The sequence below is a fragment of the Rhinoraja longicauda genome, chromosome 5, assembly GCF_053455715.1.
Source record: "Rhinoraja longicauda isolate Sanriku21f chromosome 5, sRhiLon1.1, whole genome shotgun sequence".
In the NCBI taxonomy this organism is placed as follows: Eukaryota; Metazoa; Chordata; class Chondrichthyes; order Rajiformes; family Arhynchobatidae; genus Rhinoraja; species Rhinoraja longicauda.
In genome coordinates, this window is record NC_135957.1 from 66217740 (window position 1) to 66244605 (window position 26866).

Below are 26866 nucleotides of genomic sequence, written 5' to 3' on the forward strand. Positions count from 1 at the left end.
AAGATACACCAGTTAGAAATGCTGATTTACTTTAGGGCTCGAAATTCTTACTAGATGCCTACATTATTTGTGGGGACTGGGCACAGCAAAGGAAAAGTTTTTTGATGCTTTTTATTTAAAAACGTCAAAGTGCCCATATTTAAGGCTGTAGCATATTACATCAATGTTTTCGTAGTTGAATGCTAAATATTCTGGGCCAAGATGGATTTATTCCAGAGTTACTTATGATAGAAAAGTGTGCTCTAAATTAAGGTATCTCCAGTGACATGGAAATAGAACAAAATCACTATTACGTGGTTAAACTGACAACACAGCTAGACATCCCTGCCAAGTTTGTTTCTGAGATCTGGAAATTTAAACCAAGGCTTGGATTATTTCCAGTGATTCTAAATAACCATCCAATTCAACATCTTAACAGAAAGGGAACTCTCAACAGATAAACAAAAGAAAAAAGCACATTTATTTAGTACAGGTAATTCTGCTCCCATGCATTTCGCTAAAGTGAATGACATAAAAAGCAATTGATGTATTGATGACACTCTTGTCCCTTAAGACCACAGTCTGTCAGTTTCATTGTAAGTGGGCATTGAAATTGACAAGTGATCATCTCTGTTAACACTTGCCAATGATACTCCCTTAAACAATGTAATCGACAGCATTCCATGTTTTTAGGTTATAACATAAAAATAAAGTTTATGCTATTTAAAAGGCTAATATTTTTGAAAATCTTGCAGAGAAAAAAAACTATTATTGCGAGTTTGAAATTCCCTATCGGCACAATTGCTTTCTGACGCTATTTTCTATAACATGGGGATTCGTAGGAATGTGTTTTAACCATAGTTGTACTCAGTCTTAGAAAATCCCAGTGCTTTTACACCTCAAGGCAAATTGATCCAATTACCTTGACAAAGTTTCTGATAAAGTAAGTGGCTTGATAGGGAAAGAGCAATTAATGTGGCATTCATGGATGTACAAATTTATTCAACAGTGTCGCTTAATAGACTTGTCATTAAGATTAAAAGGTATAGAAAGAAGTATTATAGCAGCATGAATCAAAATTGGCCAATTACTGGAAACAGTATTAGTGAATGATTTTTGTTTGGACTGAAGAGGTGCAAAGTTGTGCTTTCCAGGGATTAGTACAACGACCACTGCTTTTCCCAATAAACATTAATGATTTGGATGTGCAATGGAACAATTTCTATTAAGAAAATAGCACAAATCTAGGAAGTACAGTGAAAAGTGAGGACGATGGTAACACTTCAAGGAAATAGATGAGATGGACAGGCATGACAGGCACAATTTAATGCCAAGAAACATTACAGTCTGGGAATGAGAAAAAACAATATAAATTTGAGAAAACAGCATTTTAAAGGAGATACAAAGACACGGAAATCTGGGGCTCTGAAGCGCATGTAAATAGTTTGCTTGATGCGGAAAGGAAAGTTGAAAAAGTGGTTAAAGAGCATATAGGATTCAGTGCTTTATAAATAGGGCGGCACGGTGGCGTAATGGTAGAGTTACTGTCTTACATGTCAAGAGACCCGGGTTCAATTCTGACTATGGGTGCTGCCTGAAAGGAGTTTGTACCTTTTCCCTATAACCTGCATGGGTTTTCCCGGGAGCTCCAGTTTCTTCCCACTCCAAAGTGAATGTAGGATAGTGTCAGTGTGCGGGAATTGCTGGTTGACGCAGACTTGTTGGGCCGAAGGGCCTGTTTCCATACTGTGCCTCTAAACAGAACCAAAAATCATCAAGGGGAAAAACTAGAAAACCACGATTAACTTTTATAAAAGCTTTACAGCCATATTGGAATCAGTGTATTCAGTTCTGTGTATGTTGTAAAAGATGTACAGGGTTTGGAGACATGGAAGAAATTCATCAGAATCATTCCAGGGATGTAGGTTTCAATTGTGTGCACAGTGTTTGGACCAGAGTAGGTTATCAGATTTGAATTACAAGATCAGAAAGAGATACTGGTATAAACAGAATAGATGGTAGATGTTGTCTGGACTGGGAATTAAGGGACACAGAATAAAGTTGACCATCAAAATTAGCTTTAGGTTTATTATAGTCACGTGTACCAAAGTACAGCGAGAAGTTTTGTTCTGGATACTATCCAAAAAGATCAGATAATGCTACACAGTACAAAGACAGAGCAATGGGGAAGATACAGAGTGCAGAACAGTTCTCAGCATTGTTACGCATCAATATAGTTCTTAGCATTGTAGCACATTACAGTGACCAAGTGTAACAGATTTTTATTTGCTATACAGCTGGTGATTAAGATCTGAACATTTGCTGCAATAATATGTTGATTTGTTGGTTTTATTGTCAGGTGTACTAAGATACAATGGAAAACCTAGTTTGCTTGCCATCCAGTCAAATCATACCATGCGAGTGCAATCAAGCCAAACACAAGTACAACAGGTAGTTCAAAGAGAAAAATAAAGAGTGCAGAATAGTGTTACAGTATTACAAATCTAGGGAAACTACAGATAAAAAAAATGCAAGAGCCACAGTGAGATAGGTTAAATAAGTGATGACTGATTCAATTTTAGCATTACAGACAGAGGTGTGCACATCTAAAAGAAAATAAATTGTAGTATTATGGGGAGAGGGTTGGAGAAGTGGAACCAGTTCAATAGCTTTAACACAAAGCAGTTGTGGACTTGACAGGCCAAATGGACTCCTGCCGTAATCCAGTCTGTGATTCCAAAATATCTGCCATGTTGCAATGTATTCTTATAAAACACGTATATGCAAAGAGATCATTTGGAAAGAAAACATGCAACTTTTTTTTTTGTTGCAATACCCTGTGTATTAACTAAACGTGTCTTGGCCAAGTCCCTCCGCAATACATGCCCCGATCAAAACTTAAGATAACGGATTCGTCTTCGCATGGTATACATTAATAACACTGATTACATTTTGATTGATAAATACATCTCTTGATGCTCCTAAATACATTATCAGTGGTGTAACCTGGGGTCATTGGGTGTTTCGGGTCTTTCAACATCAGACACCAAAACAACTTATCGGGATAACAGAATATTTTAGGACTAATGACGAATTGTTTTGTCGATTTGGGTTGATGTTCAACAGGGAGCCGCATGTCTTATTTCATCGGCAAAAGGTCGAGCAGGGAAAGGCCCAGCCAACCTTCATTCCTTGACAGATACAGGCAGAAAGCGGGCAGTTTTCATTCGACCCTGGCTCGGCCGAGCTCAGGCGTTGGGTTCCAGCACTGAGCTACAGGGGTGTAAGTGAATGGCTCCAAGCGCCGAGCTTGGCCTGGTTTGCTCCCGGGTCGTTTCATCTCTCCCCGTACCTTCCCCCCCCCCCCGTCCCGTCCCGACTCCCGAGACAGTCTCCCCGCTACCGGCGACCAAACTCTCCATCCATCCATCCATCCATCCACCCCCCAACTCCCGGGGGGGGGGGGAACAAGCGTCTCCCCAGCCCCAGCGCAGAGCAGCCATCGTCTCATCGCCGCCGCAGCTCGGGCTCGGCCCCGGGGGACTCAGGCCGAGCATCGGACCCCGGTGCCGGTCGTGTGGACGCGATCGATCGATCGATCGCTGTGGGTGGAGGGGGGGGGGGTGTATTCGTGGCGGGTGTCGGCGGCCGAGCAGACGGGCTTGTGTTTCACTCACCTGCCGTCGGGCCGCCCAGCTCCCAGCTCCCAGCTCCGAGCCGATCAATATGGCGCCCTCACCCCCGACCCGGAAACACAACGCGCTGAGGCCGGGCCCGGGCCTTGATCCCCACTCCCTCCGTCCGTCCGTCCGTCCGCCAGGCGGGTGGCAGGGAGCCGTCCGTCAGGCGGCAGGCGCCGCGTCGGGGAGGGTGAGAGTGAGGGAGAGGGAGAGGGAGAGGGAGAGGGAGGGGGGGGGAGACTCGGCGACCGGCGATGCCGCTTCCAGAGCGATGGCTCCGTGCCGCGGGCAGGTGGCGAGGAAACGCCGCTGCTCGCTCACGTGACAAGCTGCCATGCTCTCCCCGGGGAGGGACAACAGGGCGAGAGAGAGAGAGAGACAGACCTGCCTTCTGCAAAAACGCAGCTCTAAAACACTGCACGCCGAGCCACAGCTTGGAACCACGAACCCCTCAGCTCAACTCAGCAACGAAGGCGTTGCTTTTGCACTGATCCCGTTGTTTATTAAGGGAGAATGGCGTTGAGAGGGAGAAATCGATCAGCCATGAACGGACAGCAGCGAAAAATCGATGGGCCGAATGGCCCAATTCTGCTTCTATGATTCATGGCCTTATCAACATAGCACTGCACTTGTTTTACCATCGTTGATAACTATTTTGTGCTATCTGACCCCATGCCAGCGAGTTACATCTTATTCCTCGCCCTAGATAGAGAATTTTGGTTTTTAAGAGTCCTTGTTGGATTTCTATGATTGGTGGCCTCTTGATATGGTCATCCCCACAGTTAGGAATATTTATACTCTATTTAGTCTCTCAAAAGCTTTCATAATTTTTAAGACTTAGGGACAAAGGGACACATTTTTGCTAAATACATTTCTTTTAAACAATTAAATAAATGTGATGCTTATTTGATATGTGGTGCACATATACTTTTTGTAATATGTCTGTTCTGAGTGCTCAGACAAATTTGCTGATTGAATGTATTCCTGGAGATTTGATTAAATGTGGTTACAGCAGATGGATCCCAATTGCTCAAACAAGCCACAAACAGTGTAGATATATTGGAATTTCCTCACCTTCAAATTTCATGGAATCAGAAATAGAAACAGAAAATAGGTGCAGGAGTAGGCCATTCGGCCCTTCGAGCCTGCACCGCCATTCAATATGATCATGGCTGATCATTCAGCTCAGTAGCCTGTACCTGCCTTCTCTCCATACCCCCTGATCCCTTTAGCAAAAAGGGCCACATCTAACTCCCTCTTAAATATAGCCAATGAACTGGCCTCAACTACCTTCTGTGGCAGAGAATTCCACAGACTCACCACTCTCTGTGTGAAGAAATGTTTTCTCATCTCGGTCCTAAAAGACTTCCCCCTTATCCTTAAGCTGTGACCCCTGGTTCTGGATTCCCCCAACATCGGGAACAATCTTCCCGCATCTAGCCTCTCCACCCCCTTAAGAATTTTATATGTTTCTATAAGATCCCCCCTCAGTCTTCTAAATTCCAGCGAGTACAAGCCCAGTCTATCCAGTCTTTCCTCATATGTAAGTCCCGCCATCCCAGGGATCAATCTGGTGAACCTTCTCTGTACTCCCTGTACTCCCTCTAAGGCAAGAACCTCACATTTATCCACATTATATTGCATCTGCCATGCATTTGCCCACTCGCCTAATCTATCCAAGTCACTCTGCAGCCTCCTAGCATCCTCCTCGCAGCTAATACTGCCACCCAGCTTTGTGTCATCCGCAAACTTAGAGATGTTGCATTCAATTCCCTCGTCCAAATCATTAATATACACTGTAAATAACTGGGGTCCCAGCACTGAGCCTTGCGGTACCCCACTAGTCACTGCCTGCCATTCCAAAAAGGACCCGTTTATTCCTACTCTTTGCTTCCTGTCCGCCAACCAATTTTCTATCCACTTCAACACTGAACCCTCAATACCGTGTGCTTTAAGTTTGTACACCAATCTCCTATGTGGGACCTTGTCGAAGGCCTCCTGAAAGTCCAGATATAACACATCGACTGGTTCTCCCTTATCCACTCTACTAGTTACATCCTCGAAAAATTCTATAAGATTCGTCAGACATGATTTGCCTTTGGTACATCCATGCTGACTTTGTCCGATGATATCACCACTTTCCAAATGTAATGCTATCACATCTTTAATAACTGACTAGCATTTTCCCCACTACCGATGTTAGGCTAACTGGTCTATAATTCCCCGTTTTCTCTCTCCCTCCCTTTTTAAAAAGTGGGGTTACATTAGCTACCCTCCAGTCCTCAGGAACTACTCCAGAATCTAAAGAGTTTTGAAAAATTATCACTAATGCATCCACTATTTCTGACGCTACTTCCTTAAGCACTCTGGGATGCAGCCTATCTGGCCCTGGGGATTTATCTGCCTTTAATCCATTTAATTTACCTAACACCACTTCCCGACTAACCTGGATTTCCCTCAGTTCCTCCATCTCATTAGACCCCCGGTCCCCCGCTATTTCCGGCAGACGGTTTATGTCTTCCTTAGTGAAGACAGAACCAAAGTATTTGTTCAATTGGTCTGCCATCTCCTTGTTCCCTATGATCAATTCACCTGTTTCCGACTGCAAGGGACCTACATTTGCCTTAACTAATCTTTTCCTCTTGACATATCTATAAAAGCTTTTGCAGTCTGTTTTTATGTTCCTTGCCAGTTTTCCCCTCATAATCTATTTTCCCTTTCCTAATTAAGCCCTTTGTCCTCCTCTGCTGGACTCTGAATTTCTCCCAGTCCTCTGGTATGCTACTTTTTCTGGCTAATCTGTATGCTTCATCTTTTGTTTTAATACTATCCTTGATTTCCCTTGTTAGCCACGGATGCACTACCTTTCCTGGTTTGTTCTTTTGCCAAACTGGGATGAACACTTGTTGTAGTTCATCCATGCGACCTTTAAATGCCTTCCATTGCATGTCCACTGTCAACCCTTTCAGCATCAATCGCCAGTCTATCTTGGACAATTCACGCCTCATACCCTCAAAGTTACCTTTCTTTAAGTTCAGAACACTTGTTTCTGTATCGACTTTGTCACTCTCCATCCTAATGAAGAACTCTACCATATTATGATCACTCTTGCCCAAGGGGCCTCGCACAACAAGACTGCTAACTAACCCTTCCTCATTACTCAATACCCAGTCTAGAATGGCCTGTTCTCTCGTTGGTTCCTCGACATGTTGGTTTAGAAAACCATCTCTCAAACATTCCAAGAAATCCTCTTCCTCAGCACCCCTGCCAGTTTGGTTCACCCAATCTATATGTAGATTGAAGTCACCCATTATAACTGCTGCGCCTTTAGTGCATGCATTTCTAATTTCCTGCTTGATGCCATCCCCAACCTCCCTACTGCTGTTAGGTGGCCTGTACACAACTCCCACTAGCGTTTTCTGCCCCTTAGTGTTTCGTAGCTCTACCCATATCGATTCCACTTCCTCCAAGCTAATGTCCTTCCTTTCCACTGCTTTAATCTCCTCTAACCAGTAACGCTACCCCACCTCCTTTTCCTTTCTGTCTATCCCGCCTGAATATAGAATATCCCTGGATGTTGAGCTCCCAGCCTTGGTCACCCTGGAGCCATGTCTCCGTAATCCCAACTATATCATAATCATTAATAACTATCTCCACATTTAATTCATCCACCTTATTACGTATACTCCTTGCATTGAAACACAAAGCCTTCAGGCTTGTTTTTACAACTCTCTTACCCCTTGTACGATTATGTTGAAAAGTGGCCCTTTTTGATTTTTGCCCTGGATTTGTCTGCCTGCCACTTTTACTTTTCACCTTGCTACCTGTTGCTTCTACCCTCATTTTACACCCCTCTGTCTCTCTGCTCCAGCTCCCATCCCCCTGCCACATTAGTTTAAATCCTCCCCGACAGCACTAGCAAACACTCCCCCTAGGACATTGGTTCCATTCCAGCTCAGGTGCAGACCGTCCTGTTTGTACTGGTCCCACCTCTCCCAGAACTGGTTCCAATGTCCTAAAAATTTGAATCCCTCCCCCTTGCACCATTTTTCAAGCCACGTATTCATATGAAATATCCTATTCCTACTCTGACTAGCAGTTTAGTTTATCTCCTAGCTCTCTAAATTCACCTTGTAGGACCTCATCCCGTTTTTTACCTAAATCGTTGGTGCCAACGTGCACCACGACAACTGGCTGCTCACCCTCCCCCTTCAGAATGTCCTGCAGCCGCTCAGAGATATCTCTGACCCTTGCACCAGGGAGGCAACATACCATCCTGGAGTCTCGTTTGCGGCCGCAGAAACGCCTATCTATTCCCCTTACAATTGAATCCCCTATCACTATAGCCCTTCCACTCTTTTTCCTCCCCTCTTTTGCCACAGAGCCACCCACGGTGCCATGAACTTGGCTGCTGCTGCCTTCCCCTGATGAGGCATCTCCCCCAACAGTATCCAAAATGGCATATCTGTTTAGGATATGTACAGCATACTAGAAATGGTCCCTCTCGGTCCACATCACACATGCCAAACTGATCCTATTTTCCCCATACCAGGTACATATCGCTGTACAGTTTTCCCCGCTTTAGGTACATATCAAATTAGATTTTTCCTTTCGTACCTGTCAAAATGGCCTCCAATACATCTGCCATTAGAGACAATAGTGACATTTCAGATACTTTTATATACGATGGTGGCGTTTAGATTTTTGGATAGGCACACAGATAGGCAGGGAATGGAGGGATATGGATTATGTGCAAGCAGATGAGAGTTAGTCTTGGCATCATGTTCAGCACAGACATTGTGGGTTGAAGGGCCTATTCTTTTCCTGGACTATTTTATGTTCCATGTTCTAACATCACCACATAATATGGTTTTTGAGATTCTTCTTGGCTGCCCCAGCATAACTTCTTCAAAACTCAGCTGCTTCACACCGGTTCTGCACTAATTCAACATCCATGAGCTCTCAATATATTGAGCTACAAATTCATAAGCCTACTCCATGATATGGTTTATGTGTAGGCAGATAAGAATTGGTCTCGGCATCATGTTCAGAACAGACATTGTGGACAGTAGGGCCTGTTCCCATGTTGTACTGTTCTATGATTTATGGCAGCACCACCAGATGTTCACCAGCCTTGTGTGAGCACCCTATCCCTCAGATCTCCTTTGAATTTGTGCCCTCTATTACTCCCAGCCCTGGGAAAATATTTTGACCATCTATTCCATCTACGCTTCATCATTTTATAAACCTCTATTTGATCACCCTCATCCTCCTAAGTTCCAGTGATAATAAGCCCACCTTATCCAATATCTACTTCTGACTGTAACCCTCCATTCCAGTCAAGATCCTGCTGAATATCTTCTGCATTCTTTATTGCTAGAACATCCAAAACTGTGCACACCATTTTGATCCCACTGTCTTACGTTATCTGTCTGAAGAAAGGTCTCGACCCAAAACATCACCCATTCCCTCTCTCCAGAGATGCTGCCTGTCCCGCTGAATTACTCCAGCTTTTAGTGTCTATCTTCATTTTAAACCAGCATCTGCAGTTTCTTCCTACACGTCTTACATTATTTGCTGGATACTTATGCTCTCTCTAAATCCAAGTGACACAAGCATCAGCATGCCTTACATTTGGATATAGGAATATCAGATGTGATTGCCAACATTTGGATTTATTTTGTTGGTTTAATTCCATAATCTCCAAGGAGAATGTACTCTGATAACACCAAATTTTGCCAAGTCCATTAATAATTAGGGGCATTTCTTGTAACTTGGCCAAATGCGATAAAAATTCCCACTGCTCTCTGTATGGTGTGCTGTTTCAGTGGATACATGTGATCTTGGTGGTATCTTAATTAAATAAGTCAGCCATAGCTCTAACTAAAGATAGACACAAAATGTTGGAGTAACATTTCGGGTCGTGACCCATCTTCAGACTTAAGAAGTCAGATAGGCAGATGCTGCCTGTCCTGCTGAGTTACTCCAGTATTTTGTGTCTATCTTTGGATTAAACCAGCATCTGGAGTTCCTTCCTACACAATAGCTCAAACTACTTCTGTCTACTAATATTATTTTCCAAAAAATAATCTCTTTATTGGTTTGATATGAATAACTATACACATATATTAAAATCAAAAGAACTATATATTATCAGAACCAGCTTGCATCTAGAATAGGTACCACCGCAGAACCTGCAGGGCAGACTTCACTGTCACTCTGAACAGCCAGAAGTGACAGGTTTCTAATTTGAAAGCACATTTGAATAATAAAATGTTATAGATCCTTGATATAATAGTTACATTCCATATATGCAGAATGTATATTGGTGGTAATGTTTTCTTTGAAGAAAAACTAAAAGTGTATGGGGAGGGTGAGGAAAGAAGGCTCAAAAGTTTTCCAACATTGGGAAGACTTAAACCCCACCGCAAACTTCATTTATACCTGAAGTTTCTTTTGGACACAACGGCTATTATCCACAACTGAATATCACTATTTGCAAACCATCTATCTACCACCCATATCCCTTTGTGCAGGTTAAAAATCCGGCCTGTGATGTTAGCCTTGGTTTGCTCGCATTACTCCTACAATGGAGAAGAATGTTTTGGAATTGAGAGTTCAGAGAATTTAGCTCTTAATCTTGACTGAAGTTTCAGTGTAATCCAGAGAGAGATGGAAATTCTGACTGCATGAGATGTTAAATTGCTGCAACATTTGGTCTTCCTGTGTCCACAATATTCCACAACGCAATTTGGGATAGGGTGCAGTGTTTTATAGTAGATTTTACTTATAATACTTTTCTTACAACATTTCTCTCTCAATTAACATCACAAAAGCTTTTTTTTCACCCGGTTCATCTCGTCTCATATTCTGTCAGGGATTACTTTAAAATTTCCAAGCTTGTAAACAGGAACATTCAAGATCATTGCAACAAAATACTATTTATAGAAAACTGAAAAGGCAAAATATGAAAAATCCTGAAACATAAAAGCTACATTTGTTAAATTTTACACTGTAGCAGCCACTACTTGCTCTGAAGGCTGCCCCTTTATAGCCAAGCCAGGATACATTCAGAGATGTTTTCAGAGCAGGTAGTTCATAGCTAAGTCTATTTGCTAAATATTCCATACCTATCAAATGAAGCATCTGAATTTAATTAACTGTTAGTAGGTTGGTACTAGTTTGGATCAGGGCTTGCTGGAATGATTCAAAGATAGTTAATTTGACTGTGCAGATTAAATAAATCATGAACTTCTCAGTGTGACATCAGCATGTTTCTGACAGCCAGGCAACCAAACCAGAATGAAGTAATTAATACCTCTGGGTGAGAAACAAAAATGAAGCAAAATTTTTCCCAATAATGTATTTAAGATATATTTGCTTAAGGAACACAGGCAATGATGGCAACAATTATTGACATGAGTAATTTGTTAGGGCAATTTAGAGGGCAATAAAGAGTTAACCACATTGTTCTGGGCCTGGAGGCCAGGCCAAGCAATGACAGCAAATTTCATTCCCTCAAGGACAAAGTTTTTTTTTTAATGATTTTCTGTGGTTTTATGGTCACTATTTTTAGACCAGTTTCTTTTTTTGAAATTCCAGATCTATTTAATTCTGTGAATTTGAGCAGTGCAAAAAAATATGTACAATGGAATTCACAATAACACTAAATCTCAATATCAAATTAATTGAATTATAGTCAGAAGTCATGTTGAAGCAAAACAGAAGCTTCAAAACTCTAAATTCTGTTCCACATTAGTGGGGCATCATTTGTGGTGGTGTTAGGTGACAGTGTTCCTCCATCTGTTGTACATTAGCTTGCCTATTATTCTTTTCACCACCAAGGGAGTTGTGAAAATAGAAAGTTCCTCTGATAGTTGGAGGTCACTTGAGAACACATTAGAAGCGGAATATTTGTCTGTGAAGAATATTTCATCTCAAATGCAAGCAATCTAGTTTACTATGAAATTAATTATTTTTAGACTTGGATTATCTGCAGCTGACACCTCAAAACAATGGAAAGAATCCACCCAATATTGCAGAAGTCTCCAAATTTAGGATAAGCCAACCAACTTCTGCATCTTTTCCCAGGCCAAAATTCCTAGTACTGAAGGGTTCATTGGTTCCATAGACTGGCTATACTCTTTGCGTGCCTTGTACCAGATTACCACAGGTGAATCTTACTAAGGGAAATTTACATATTTCATCAATTTCCTTTGAAAAAGAAAAATCAGAATTAAAATGTCAGTCGGTGTCACACAACTCAAGGAACTCTATACTTTGCAAATCTGGGCACAATTCTTGTCACCATCCCAAATACAATGAAACATTTTACATTACTTGGCAGCAATAACTTGCATTTATGCAACAATATGCTGTTGCTGGAAATCCCCCAAAAAGTGTCAGAAGCATTTTGTATTTTGGAGATGAAGAATAGTAGGTTAACAGTTTTAGGTCTATGTTTAATAAAGTTTGATGAAGCCATAAGTATTATCTCTACCTTTCTCTCTGCATTCTATCCGACTTGTCAAATTTGTCTAGCAATTTAAATGACTATTTAATCTAATTTAACACGGCAATTGGAGTGAACTCTCAGAAAGATTACATCATGTTGGTTCGATTCTGCCCCATCCCCCACTCCCAACCCAGCATCGCTGCTCACAATCTTTGCATTCCTGAGCCAGATACTGGACGAATTTCATCAGACCTCTGTATAGTCAGGATTTTGATTATACCTTTTGACTTGTGAGTACAAAGTCAACTTCTCCACATCGGCGAGACCAAGCGCAGGCTCGGCGATCGTTTCGCTCAACACCTCCGCTCAGTCCGTCTCAACCAACCTGATCTCCCGGTGGCTCAGCACTTCAACTCCCCCTCCCATTCCCAATCTGTCCTGGGCCTCTTCCATCGTCAGAGTGAGGCCCAGCGCAAATTGAAGGAACAGCACCTCATATTTCGCTTGGGCAGTTTACACCCCAGCGGTATGAACATTAACTTCTCTAACTTCAGGTAAATCCTGCTTCCCCTCTCCATCCCCTCCCCCTTCCCAGTTCTCCAACTAGTTTTCCTGTCGCCGACTACATCCTATCTTTGTCCCGCCCCCTCCCCTGACATCAGTCTGAAGAAAGGTCTCGACCCGAAACGTCACCCATTCCTTCTCTCCCGAGATGCTGCCTGACCCGCTGAATTACTCCAGCATTTTGTGTCTCCCTTCGATTTAAACCAGCATCTGCAGTTTTTTTATCCTAGGTAGGAAAAGTGATGAGGTCCCCCAGAGTGAATATCGGGAGTCAGACAAAATGATAAAATGCAGGACCTCCAGAGTAGTGATCTCCCCGGATTACTCCTTGTGCCACGTGCTCGTGAGTGTAGGACTAGAACGATAGGACATGTGAATGTGGTTGAGGAGTTGGTGCAGCAGGGGGCAGGATTTCAGAATATTTGGACTATTGGGATCTCTTCTGGGACAGAAATGACCTGGACAAAGATACAGACTGCCCCTGAACAGAAAGGGACAAATATCCTGGCGGGCAGGTTTTCTACTAGGGAGGTATTAAACTAGTTTGACAAGGGGGACAGAATCCAATGCAATCGTGAGACAGGTGGGAGTCTGGTAGTCAGTACAGAACGCAAAGACAGCAAGTTCAGGAGACAAGATCAGCAGGAGCAAGGTAGGGAGCAAGCAACGATAGTTGGATTAAATGGCATTGGTTACAATGTTACTGCCCTGACAGATAAAGTGGATGAACTCACAGAGTGGGTAGGTATGTGTAACTGGGACATTCCAGCCATTGCTGAAAACCTGGCTAAGGAAGACAGGATTGGCAGAAACTTGCTTGTTCCAGGGTACAGATGCCTCAGGCAAGATAGAGGACTGTGTAAAAGAGGAGGGGGACGAGAGTTCCTTTATTGATTAGGAACATTACGGCAGTCATCTGAGATGACATTACTGAAGGGTGGTCCAGTGGGGCTATATGGGTGAGCTAAGAAATAAAAGGGAGATGATCACCTTGTTGGGATGTACTAAAGACCCTTAAGTTGTCAACAGAATTTAATCCCAACATTATCACAGCCCCAATCTATATTGGGATTAATTGGGTGGAATTTGATAAATGTATTCAAGAAAGTTTCTTCAGGCTATATATGGTGGGCCTGATGAAGGAGAGAGCAAAGCCTGACCTACTATTAGGGAATTGGGAAGGGGAAGTGATTGAAGTGTCAATGGATGAACATTTTGGGACCAGAGACCACCGTTCTATTAGCTTTAAAATAATTATGGATAAGGACAAGGGTGATTGAGGGCGTGGCTGCGTTCTGCAGCTGCGGCTCACCGGCAGTCTCTCGGTCCTTTTTTTGTTTTTGTCTATTGTCATCGTTTAAATGTACGTTTTGATCTATTTTTAACTCTGTTTATGTGGGGGGTGGTGGGGGGTTGGGGGAAACCTTTTTTTCCAATCTCCTCCTCAACGGAGATGCGACCTTTATCGTGTCGTATCTCCGTTCGCGCTACGGCCTAACACCGTGGAGTCGGCGGCCTCCAGCTGGGATCGACCTTGAAGACTCCGGTCGCAGGGCCTGGACACCATCTTGGAGGCTTCGGCCGTGGGCCCTGCAGACCGCAACATCTGGAGTTCGCAGGTCCCTGGCTGGCGACTGGCTTTTGGGAGCTCCAGCCATAGCAGCTTCGACCGCCCTGGAGCGCGAGGTTTGATCGACCCGCTCGCAGGCCCTGCGTGGCCTGGCCGCGGCACTTTCCATCGCCCGGTGGGGGCTCAGGACCTTCATCGGCCTGCTCGGCTCGGCCCTGGGACTTTCCATCGCCCGGTGGGGGCTTCAAAAGTCGGGAGCCTCGATCGCCTCGTGGCACCACGGCAGAAAAATGAGGAGGAGATAAGACTTTTCTTTGCCTTCCATCACAGTGAGGGTGTGCCTGGAGCAATCACTGTGATGGCTGTTTGTGTTAAAAATTGTAATTGTGTGTCTTGTGTTCTTTATTGTTTACTGCCGGACCCTGACGTGAGAGGACGCTGGCGCTATTTGTTCGCCGCTTCTCCATCAGGACAGTTCGTCTGTTTGTTTTTATGTCATGACTGTTTTGTAAAGCGTCTTTGAGCACTTGGAAAAGCGTTATATAAAATAAATGTTTATTATTATTATTATATTGATCAACTCGGCAAGTGGGCGAGGATTGGCAAGTGATTTAAGTGTGAAGAGCTGATTTGGCCAACAATTCTCATTGACATCAAAAGTGTCCAGGCTTCCCAGCAAGACTGGGGCGTGTTTTATAGCAGTGTTTTCAGAGTACGTGTACATAGTTCCATGAAAGTGGCATCGCAGATAGATCTGGGAGAGAAGGCGGCTTTTGGCACATTGGCCTTCATCAGTCAAGGAATTGAGTATAGAAGTTTGGATGTTATGTTACAATTGTACAAGAAGTCAGTGAGACTGCATTTGGAATATTGTGTTCAGTTTTCATCATCCTGCTACAGGAAAGATGCCATTGAGCTGGAAAGGGGTGCAAGAAGATTTCCAAGGATGTTACCAGGACCCGAGGGCCTGAGCTATTGAGAAGAGGTTGGGAAAGCTAAGACTTTATTGCTTGCAGCGCAGGAGGATGAGGGGAGACCTTATACAGGTGTATAAAATCATGAGGGGAATAGATAGGGTGAATGCACAAAGCACAAAGGGTAGGGAAATCAAGTAGTAGAGGGAGGGTTTAAGAGAGGGGAAAATTTTAATCTGGACCCAAATGTGAAGATAGTGGGTATATGGAACAAACTGCCAAAAGGAAGTAGTTTAAGCAGGACCAATAACAATATATAAAAGATATTTGGACAGGTACACGAATAGGAATGCTTTAGAGGACCAAATGCGATAAATGTGATAGAGCGTGTTTGTTCCGTAATATAATTAGTACCAGTTTGATTTTGCTGCAGCTTTGATTGTATTTTATTTTGTAAATGTTACAAATTTTCTATTCAAAATGAAAATGTCATTTCAAAATATAAAGGATAATGTTATTGAAGAATTCAAAAGAACACATGGTAGGCAATTATTTATTGAGATATCCTTGAGCAAGCAACATGTTTATCATAGTGGGCATCAATAAAGACCAACAACAAAAAATGCATAACTCAATTGATATTGTGAAATCGTGTCAAAATTCAGAAAGAGATTGAGTGCACTCTTCTGGTATATTGTGAGTGGATTAACACACAAATAGCATTTCATGTATTAAAATCCAGAATTTGTGACATAATAATTTTGGAATATGATGCAAAGGTAATGACGCATGAAGTGAGATGGGCTTTCAAAGAACTAAATTTTATTATTTTTAAAAATATATATATATATATCAGATATTAACTCATTCAATATGCTTAGATCTTATTTCTGCCCTTTATAATAAAGATCATTCATAAAATATGAAGTTATAACTGTTTCTGATATCAGAAACTAATCTTTCTCTTTTTGAATGTAAATAGTCATCACCTTTATAAATACAACCAAAGTAGGATTCTTCCGAAGTTGAAAAATATACATTGAATGTAAATGATCATAATGAAAATATGTGCATTTTTATCAGTTTAAATAAACTCTGGGCAGGGAAGGGTAGTGGTGGGAAAATTTAAAGGCATAATTTTGTAAGTAAACCTCACTGCTTTCAACTACCTTTATACTCAAAGTGCATTTAATTCCCTCTAGTGGCAACAATTTTTTAATCATGATATCCTTCTAACTTTCCCTGATAAATCAAAGATAGCATGAAAAGTTTGCAAAACCCAACACGCGTAGGTATAAATTAGAAAAGGTAGCCTGCTCATGTTTTTATGAAAGTTGTTCATAGAACAATAAGTAAGCCTGAGCATTAAGTACTCTTGCTTCAGGGACTGTCTGTACAAGAGTGTCGCTGACATAAACCCATTGACCAGGTGGTGGTGCTCCAACATCTCTGAATCCTGAAAAGCAAAGATCATAATTTGTACAAATTCCGTTAAATATAATTGCAATACCATACCACAGTTCCAAGACCAGATGCAAGAATAATCAGAATCAACGTGGTACAAAGTACCTCAATAGTTAAGAATAAAAAAAATAAAATTATATTATACAGCACAGAAAGAGGTCCTTTGGTCCCACTCATCCACGCTGAGTAAAGTTCTTTTGGAACCCGTCCCATTTGCCTGCATTTGGTCCATATCTCTCAGAACTTTTACAATCCATGGCCGTTCCCTCTACAACTGTTTGGTTCACTTATTCCTTCCCAACCAACCAATCTGCCCCCTTGTCTGGCGCTTTCTTCTGCAACCACAAATGTAATACCTATCACTACATTTCTTCTCTCACTTCCATCCAGGAACCCCACCCCACCAGCCCTTCCAGATAAGACAGAGGCTCACATGCAAGTCTTCCAGCTTCATTTACTGCATTTAGTGCTCTTGATGTGGCTTCCATTAATCGGTACGACTAGGCGCAGACTTGTCTCCAATATGCCTCCCTCAAGCTTTACATTTCACTCCCCTCGTCTTTCTTTATCTGACATCCTTTTGTCCACTTTTCACCTCCAGCCTTTGTCACTTGTTCTACCCATCTGACAATCACCCCCCGCCCCCCACCTTATAATTTTTCAGGTTTTGCCTCATCACTATCTCTCTTTTCCAGCTTTCCCCCTCACTTCTTCAATCACGTTGAACGGTTCCAACTCGAAACGGCGTCTGTATGTTTCTTCCAGAGATCCTCCCTGACCACAGAGTTCCTCCAGCACATTATTTTTTGCTTAAGACTCCAGCATCTACAGTTTTTAAAATATATCTCTGCAAGGTGATCTTGCCAGCCTTGAACCCTGGAACAGTTTTTCTCATCAATAGACAATAGACAATAGGTGCAGGAGTAGGCCATTCAGCCCTTTGAGCCAGCACCGCCATTCAATGCGATCATGGCTGATCACTCTCAATCAGTACCCCCGTTCCTGCCTTCTCCCCATACCCCCTCACTCCGCTATCCTTAAGAGCTCTATCCAGCTCTCTCTTCAAAGCATCCAACGAACTGGCCTCCACTGCCTTCTGAGGCAGAAAATTCCACACCTTCACCACTCTCTGACTGAAAAAGTTCTTCCTCATCTCCGTTCTAAATGGCCTACCCCTTATTCTTAAACTGTGGCCCCTTGTTCTGGACTCCCCCAACATTGGGAACATGTTTCCTGCCTCTAATGTGTCCAATCCCCTAATTATCTTATATGTTTCAATAAGATCCCCCCTCATCCTTCTAAATTCCAGTGTATACAAGCCTAATTGCTCCAGCCTTTCAACATACGACAGTCCCGCCATTCCGGGAATTAACCTAGTGAACCTACGCTGCACGCCCTCAACAGCAAGAATATCCTTCCTCAAATATGGAGACCAAAACTGCACACAGTACTCCAGGTGCGGTCTCACCAGGGCCCGGTACAACTGTAGAAGGACCTATTTGCTCCTATACTCAACTCCTCTTGTTATGAAGGCCAACATTCCATTGGCTTTCTTCACTGCCTGCTGTACCTGCATGCTTCCTTTCAGTGACTGATGCGCTAGGACACCCAGATCTCGTTGAACATTCCCTCTTACTAACTTGACACCATTCCGATAATAATCTGCCTTTCTATTCTTACTTCCAAAGTGAATAACCTCACACTTATCTACATTAAACTGCAACTGCCATGTATCCGCCCACTCACACAACCTGTCCAAGTCACCCTGCAGCCTTATTGCATCTTCCTCACAATTCACACTACCCCCCAGCTTAGTATCATCTGCAAATTTGCTAATGGTACTTTTAATCCCTTCATCTAAGTCGTTAATGTATATCGTAAATAGCTGGGGTCCCAGCACCGAACCTTGCGATACCCCACTGGTCACTGCCTGCCATTCCGAAAGGGACCCATTTATCCCCACTCTTTGCTTTCTGTCTGTCAACCAATTTTCTATCCATGTCAGTACCCTACCCCAATACCATGTGCTCTAATTTTGCCCACTAATCTCCTATGTGGGACCTTGTCGAAGGCTTTCTGAAAGTCGAGGTACACCACATCCACTGACTCTCCCCTGTCAATTTTCCTAGTTACATCCTCAAAAAATTCCAGTAGATTTGTCAAGCATGATTTCCCCTTCGTAAATCCATGCTGACTCGGAATGATCCTGTTACTGCTATCCAAATGCTCAGCAATTTCGTCTTTTATAATTGACTCCAGCATCTTCCCCACCACTGATGTCAGACTAACTGGTCTATAATTACCCGTTTTCTCTCTCCCTCCTTTCTTAAAAAGTGGGATAACATTTGCTATCCTCCAATCCACAGGAACTGATCCTGAATCTATAGAACATTGAAAAATGATCTCCAATGCTTCCACTATTTCTAGAGCCACCTCCTTAAGTACCCTGGGATGCAGACCATCAGGTCCTGGGGATTTATCAGCCTTCAGTCCCATCAGTCTACCCAAAACCATTTCCTGCCTAATGTGGATTTCCTTCAGTTCCTCCATCACCCTAGGTTCTCCGGCCCCTAGAACATTTTGGAGATTGTGTGTATCTTCCTCAGTGAAGACAGATCCAAAGTAACGGTTTAACTCGTCTGCCATTTCTTTGTTCCCCATAATAAATTCCCCTGCTTCTGTCTTCAAGGGACCCACATTTGCCTTGACTATTTTTTTCCTCTTCACGTACCTAAAAAAACTTTTGCTATCCTCCTTTATATTATTGGCTAGTTTACCCTCGTACCTCATCTTTTCTCCCCGTATTGCCTTTTTAGTTAACTTTTGTTGCTCTTTAAAAGTCCCAATCCTCTGTCTTCCCACTCTTCTTTGCTATGTTATACTTCCTCTCCTTAATTTTTATGCTGTCCTTGACTTCCCTTGTCAGCCACAGGTGTCTCTTACTCCCCTTAGAGTCTTTCCGCCTCTTTGGGATAAATTGATCCTGCAACCTCTGCATTATTCCCAGGAATACCTGCCATGGCTGTTCTACCGTCTTCCCTGCTAGGGCCTCCTTCCAATCAATTTTGGCCAGCTCCTGCCTCATGCCTCTGTAATCCCCTTTGCTAAACTGTAATACTGACACTTTCGATTTTCCCTTCTGCCTTTCCATTTGCAGAGTAAAACTTATCATGTTGTGATCACTGCCTCCTAATGGCTCTTTTACCTCTAGTCCCCTTATCAGATCAGGATCATTACCCAACACTAAATCCAGAATTGCCTTCTCCCTGGTAGGCTCCAGTACAAGCTGTTCTAAGAATCCATCTCGAAGGCACTCTACAAACTCTCTTTCCTGGGGTCCATTTCCAACCTGATTTTCCCAGTCTACCTGCATGTTGAAATCTCCCATAACCACCGTAGCATTACATTTGTGACACGCCAATTTTATCTCCTGATTCAACTTGCACCCTATGTCGAGGCTACTGTTTGGGGGCCTATAGATAACTCCCATTAGGGTCTTTTTACCCTTACAATTCCTCATTTCTATCCATACTGATTCAACATCTCCTGATTCTATGTCACCCCTTGCAAGGGAATGAATATCATTCCTTACCAGCAGAGCAACCCCACCCCCTCTGTCCACCTGTCTGTCTTTTCTATACGTTGTGTACCCCTGAATATTCAGTTCCCAGCCCTGGTCCTCTTGTAGCCATGTCTCAGTGATCCCTACAACATCATACTTGCCCATGACTAACTGAGCCTCAAGCTCATCCACTTTATTTTTTATACTACGCGCATTTAAGTACAACACTTTAACTTCTGTATTTACCTCCCCTCTCACATCAGTCAAGATGAAGGAGGAGATCCCTTCCAGAAAAGCCCTATCCCTTCCTTGATGATTGTTTTCAGCTGTGTAGAAATTGCTGCCACTATTGTATCTGCACTTGCTGCACTTGCTGCCCCCGCACCACTATTATGCAACTTTGCGTACCTTAAATATTTCAATCAGTCAGGGCAAGCCTTAAATGTCTTAATACTTTCAGAAGACCCACTATCACTTTCCCCCACCCGCTTTCTCAGATTATACTCAAGGTTTCTCATTAGGAACTTGTTTTTTCCTTAACCATCATAAAACTCAGGGGCACATCTGATTGATTTTGCTCTTTGAACCACATACCTGACCTTTATTCCATTCTCTCCATTATAACATCTTTGCCCTCCGTAATTGTGTACCAGATACCACAAGCAATAGAGGTCTATTTACAGTTAATTATGTTAGTAGGCTGTAATATGTTTCAATAGGTGCTTATGCTAAAGATCTGTGTAAACAACTGTCTACTCCAGTGCAGCTGTCTGTCTAGTGCACAGTGATCTTTCTTGATAGAACTGTTATTAGGATTTTAATTGCTGCTTATTGCCACTATCAATATAATCCCTCTGTACCCTTACATTAATGATTGTACATTATATCGAACTAAGCTTTGTAAATAGCGGACACTTCCTCTAAAGAGTCAATTGAATTGCAATGGAAATTAAAAAAAACCACTTGTAAATCAAGGGATACTTCGGCGTAATTTTGATTTTGTAATTAACATTAGCAATGTAGGTAACTATAATTTGTGAGAGAATTAAAAAAAAAAAACTGTTCAATAAATAATGACAAACTGAATATAATGCAACATGGTCACTATTTTCTTATTTTACCTGGAATATTCTTGTTTGCGGAGGTATGTTCAGGCATTTTTTTGTTCGGTGTTCTGACTTGCACATAAGCTGCATAGTGGCCTCCACGCATGGAACCACAGTGTTCGACTATTCCATAAAGTCCATAGACCACTCGGCTTTCATCTCCAACATTCTAAAATGATAAGCCCACAAAGGTCAGTCAGAATTTCGCAAGTTTTTGTTTTCATGGCATGATGATTAGATTTTCAATACACCAAAAATATAAATAATTTTATGTGTTCATGCTACAAAAACTAATCAGAACATACACTCGATAGAACGCCTCTTCTCCCAGGTATACAAACAGAACAGAATTGATCATCTTTTCATGGAACTTTATTTTACGTTAATTTTTGATTTTCCTTTGACCCTAGTTCTGTCCCAATTTCATGCAGTTTTCTTGCCGTTACTGTTCTCTATTTAACCGTGGGCACATAATTCACTCTCACCTTCATGCCTGTATGACCATTGTTTCCAACTTGGAACAGTTATCCAAATGGTTGTAAGTGTCACAATCCAGCCTTACTTCACTGAACACTTCATTCATCTTAAATAATTTCTTCTTAACACATTGTTATAAACAGGGCCCAAGATCCCATGCTTGTTCCGATTTTCATTCTCAAAGTCATACTCGATCTCTTTCTGAAAACAGTGATTGAAACTTCCTCAGATTCTGCATCTCTTTCAAAGAGTTTTCCAAAATAGCTAGACATAAACTAATAATATCCCTCATCTTACATTGAGAATAAACCATTAAACCCTTCTAATTTTCTATTATTTGTCTTGCCCCTCCAATGCCAATGGAATGTTGGCCTTCATAACAAGAGGAGTGGAGTATAGGAGCAAAGAGGTCCTTCTGCAGTTGTACAGGGCCCTAGTGAGACCGCACCTGGAGTACTGTGTGCAGTTTTGGTCTCCAAATTTGAGGAAGGATATTCTTGCTATTGAGGGCGTGCAGCGTAGGGTTACTAGGTTAATTCCCAGAATGGCGGGACTGTCATATGTTGAAAGACTGGAGCGACTAGGTTTGTATACACTGGAATTTAGAAGGATGAGAGGGGATCTTATCGAAACGTATAAAATTATTAAGGGGTTGGACACGTTAGAGGCAGGAAACATGTTCCCAATGTTGGGGGAGTCCAGAACCAGGGGCCACAGTTTAAGAATAAGGGGTAGGCCATTTAGAACAGAGATGAGGAAAAACTTTTTTAGTCAGAGAGCTGTGAATCTGTGGAATTCTCTGCCTCAGAGGGCAGTGGAGGCCAATTCTCTGAATACATTCAAGAGAGAGCTAGATAGAGCTCTTAAGGATAGCGGAGTCAGGGGGTATGGGGAGAAGGCAGGAACGGGGTACTGATTGAGAATGATCAGCCATGATCACATTGAATGGCGGTGCTGGCTCGAAGGGCCGAATGGCCTTCTCCTGCACCTATTTTCTATTGTCTATTGTCTATAATGGCCCAATTTCCCATGACTTTCCTGTCCAAACTTCATTACCCCCAATACCCGAGAATCTACCCACGTGAGTGATACAAAAATAAAATCTGTTCATTTACCTTCTTCCACAGCATCTTCAGAGATCCTAAACATTACCTCCAGATAAGTCAATTATTTACTGTTATTTTCTCCAATAAATACACTGCTCAGAAAGCAGCTTCCCTTTCATTTGGTAAAGCAAAAAATGCTTGCTTTATGATTGCCACCGTTTAGCATGCAGTACAAAGTTGAATTCTATCACTTGCCATTGCAATTGTCCTTATGCTCAGAACTATTGTTCAAATATGACATAATTCAGAGTGAAGCTCAATACAAACTCAAATTTTGGAATTAATTGCCTTTAAAATCACTTCAGCAACTTCAAATCTAAACAACAGCTTTCATATTCTCTTTCAGCCTAATAATAATAATAATAATACATTACATTTATATAGCGCTTTTCATATACTCAAAGACGCTTTACAGGGATTTAGAGAACATAGGGAAGTGAATAAATAGATAAATAAGTAAACGAACAGAGAAAGGAGACAGAGGGTGGGGTGACCTTCAGTGGTTGAAGGCAGTACTGAATAGGTGAGACTTTAGTGATGCCCATTTTCATTTCAGCAGATTCCTATTATTTCTCTTAACATGCCTCATACTAGTTTGATAGTCATTTCTGCCAATTAATTAAATCACTTTTCAAATAGCCTTTTTTCCACTCAAATATTTTCTTTCTTTTCCATCATATTAATTTCTTACTTTTAGCAGTATTTTTACAAGAATTTTGTGTTTGAATGAAGGGCAATGGATGAAAGATCATTTGTTTCTCACAGATACTGTAGTGGACTTGTGTTACAAGTATTATCTATTTATCTTATATATGCAGTTTGAAAATAATGAGCCTTTATCTCAACTGTAGTAAGTCTCAGAAAACAACAACTTCCGCATTGAGGTTCTACACATAACACAATTTAAGAATACAATAGTTTGCACTTTCTAAATAGGTGTGGAAATAGAAAGAAACAGAAAGTGAAGGAGCGTCCAAACTACAATCTTCCAAGTCAACTTAATATTTAGGTGTGTTCCAGGAGGCAGAAATGCCTGATTGGTGCCTGTCTATTTGAAGAAGGAATGTAACAAGTGACGTTAGTGTTCATAATTGCTTCAAACTAAATGTACAAGAAATAAACTTTTGTTTTTCTTAGTCAACCAGATTCAATGGTTCTAGATGGATCCAGATCAAATAAAGCGCAGAAATTCCACCAGGAAAATCTCAGATAAGACAGTGAAAGATGGGCTGTACATTAAGGCATTGATCAAAAGAGCATTAACAAACAATCATTCCTTTTAACTTCAGTAATTGAACAGTATGGTACAGGAACAAGTCCTTCAGCCCACAATGTCCATGCCGAATGTGACACCAGGTTACACTAATCTCCTCTGCCTGCAGGTGACCCATATCCATCCATTCCTTGTGTTAACATGTGCCTAACTAAAAGCATCTTAAATGCCACTATGCTACCACCAGCCCTAACAGCATGTTCCAGGCCCCCAGCACCACACAAAAAAGTTGCCTTGCACATACCCTTTAAATTTTCCCTCCTCTCACCTTAAAGCAATGCCCTCTAGTCTTTGACATTTCTTTTATTGTCTACTCTTTCTATGCCTCTCATAATTATATACTTCCATCAGGTCTCCCCTCTGCTACTCATCAAAAAACTCGCTCTATGGAATGCATATACAGGGGCTCCCCAAGTTAGAGAAAAATGGACTGAAAGCACATGGACGGGAGATCAACAGATGCCACTGGTTCCCTCTCAAATCTTGTTGGATTTCAAGTGCGAATGAATTATAACCTTTGTCAAAGAAAACCACAATTTAATATCTATTTTTAAGTTCCTCTCTCTGGTGACATTAATGTTACAGACAGCAGAAACTGAGGCCGGCAAGCGATTCAGGTGAAACAGGGCTGAACTAGTGATTTGCACAGCTTGTGACATCCAGTAATATTTAGTGGACAGTATTAACAGACAGCCTGTCGTAACAATCAAATGGCACAGGTTTTCGTGAGATTAAATGCTTACAAATTGTAGCAGGATATTGGTCTCAGCTGTTAAATTACAATGTGCAGGAAGGAACTGCAGATGCTGGTTTAAACCGAAGATAGACACAAAATGCTGGATTAACTCAGCGGGACAGGCAGCATCTCTGGAGGGAAGGAATAGGTGACATTTCGAGGTCATGGCACTTCTTAATTACAACGGTGGGTCACTCTGTCATTGCTGATAAAATGGCTTAATATGTAAAAATATTCCAGTTTACGCTGCAATGTTTATGCAGAAGTCATAAACTTGATTCGAATTTAGCTTTAGTTGCTTCATCCCCCAAATCAATCAAATCTTTACTAATCTCTCTTTATCTTTAATTTTTAATCCTATCCAAACAAACCAGCCCTCACTAAGTACGTAAAGCATGCTGGCTTGGTTTTACTATCATCCTACCATTTGGGTGGGCAAATCTTTGAGGAAAAAAGTACTGCTTCCAAATTAAAAAGGGGAAACTCAGCTATTTTGGGCAAGCAGGTTTTTATCTTGATTTTGGGGAATTGTTTCGTTTTTGGCTTACGGAAAAACAAAATTGTTTTACAGACAGTTTACGTCACCTTGAGGACTGCCTGTAGTCGTTAGTTATTCTCCCGTAAACCAGAAGGGTTCACAATCTTTTTGTTGGTTAATTGTGCATAATTGTGCACTATTTTGATCTTCGCCCGTCATCATTTTGGTTGATTTCTGTATTTACAGACATGTAGCCAGTAGGCTTGAAGGAAATAAATGAACTTTTTCTGACTAAAACTCAGACAATTTTGTTTTGCATGCTAAAATGTAACATATCAGATGATGCTGACTTGATATCTGCCAGTCAGTCTCACCTCACATCTGGAATTTAGTTATTTGCTCTGTCTTTGAACTTAAAGCGTGATGAGAACTGGAGTTAAGTATCTTAGTAAAACCTAAATTGGGCATCAGTGGGTAGATTAATAGTGAGTAAGTGCCACTTGATAGCACTGTGGATGATAATATCCATCACTTTGCTAAACATCCAGTGCAAATGGATTGGACAGTCATTAGCCAGATTGGATAAGTCCTGCTTTGAGCAAACAATTTTCCACATTGCCAGTAGATGTCAGTATTGTAACTAACTGGGGATATAAGGAACAGCTGATGCTAGTTTGCAAATAAAGACACAATGTGCTATCGTAAATGAGCGGGTCCGGCAGCATCACTGGAGAACATGAAAGAGTCTGAGGAGTCTGAGGAGTGGATGACCTGTTTCCTAATTTCTTCTTTGACCAGTGTCCTCTTTCTGACTACATTTTTGGGTATCAATAATTTTGAACCTCCTTAGCTGTTCCAGCTCGACGACGCGGAAGTGGCGGCGCCTAACGGCTGCGGCTCGCTAGCAGTCTGTTCATCTTTTTTCCTTTTTTTTTGTTGTGTGTCGGTGTTGGGATGTTTCTTTTGTTTGTTTTGGTTGTGTATGTGTGGGGGGTGGTGGTGTGGGTGGGGGGGTGGGGGGGGGGGGGAAACCTTTCTCTTTTAGGTCTCTTCCTCACGGCGCGGGGTGCGGCTTGGCCGCGGGGCCATCCATCGCCCGGTGCGGCTCGGCCGCTGGACTTAACATCGTCCGGTGCGGCTCGGCCGCTGGACTTAACAGTGCCCGGTGCGGCTCGGCCGCGGGGCGCAACATCGCCCGGCGCGGCTCGGCCGCGGGGCCTAACATCGCCCGGTGCGGCTAGGCCGCGGGACTTTACATCGCCCGGCGCGGCTCGGCCACGGGACTTTACATCGCCCGGCGCGGCTCGGCCGAGGGACTTTTCATCGCTGGTGCGGCTCGGCCGCTGGACTTAACATCGCCCGGTGCGGCTTGGCCGCGGGACCTTCCATCGCCCGGTGCGGCTCGGCCGCTGGACTTAACATCGCCCGGCGCGGCTCGGCCGCGGGGCCTAACATCGCTGGTGCGGCTCGGCCGCTGGACTTAACAGTGCCCGGTGCGGCTC

General features: G+C 42.5%; 1 protein-coding gene across 2 annotated transcripts in view; it reads right to left on the reverse strand.

Moving 5' to 3' along the window:
• usp45 (ubiquitin specific peptidase 45) overlaps positions 1–26866 on the reverse strand; it is a 109719-nt gene that overhangs the window by 589 nt on the left and 82264 nt on the right. Inside the window, exons 16-17 of one of the 2 annotated variants that reach the window (XM_078399699.1) lie at positions 21310–21463; positions 15733–16618 (exon numbers count right to left, since the gene is read on the reverse strand). In XM_078399699.1, coding sequence (XP_078255825.1) covers positions 16488–16618; positions 21310–21463 — 285 coding nt within the window. In that variant the 3' untranslated portion in view covers positions 15733–16487. Of the gene's footprint in view, positions 1–15732; positions 16619–21309; positions 21464–26866 lie in introns of those variants that run through there. The other variant, XM_078399700.1, reaches the window with a different exon arrangement.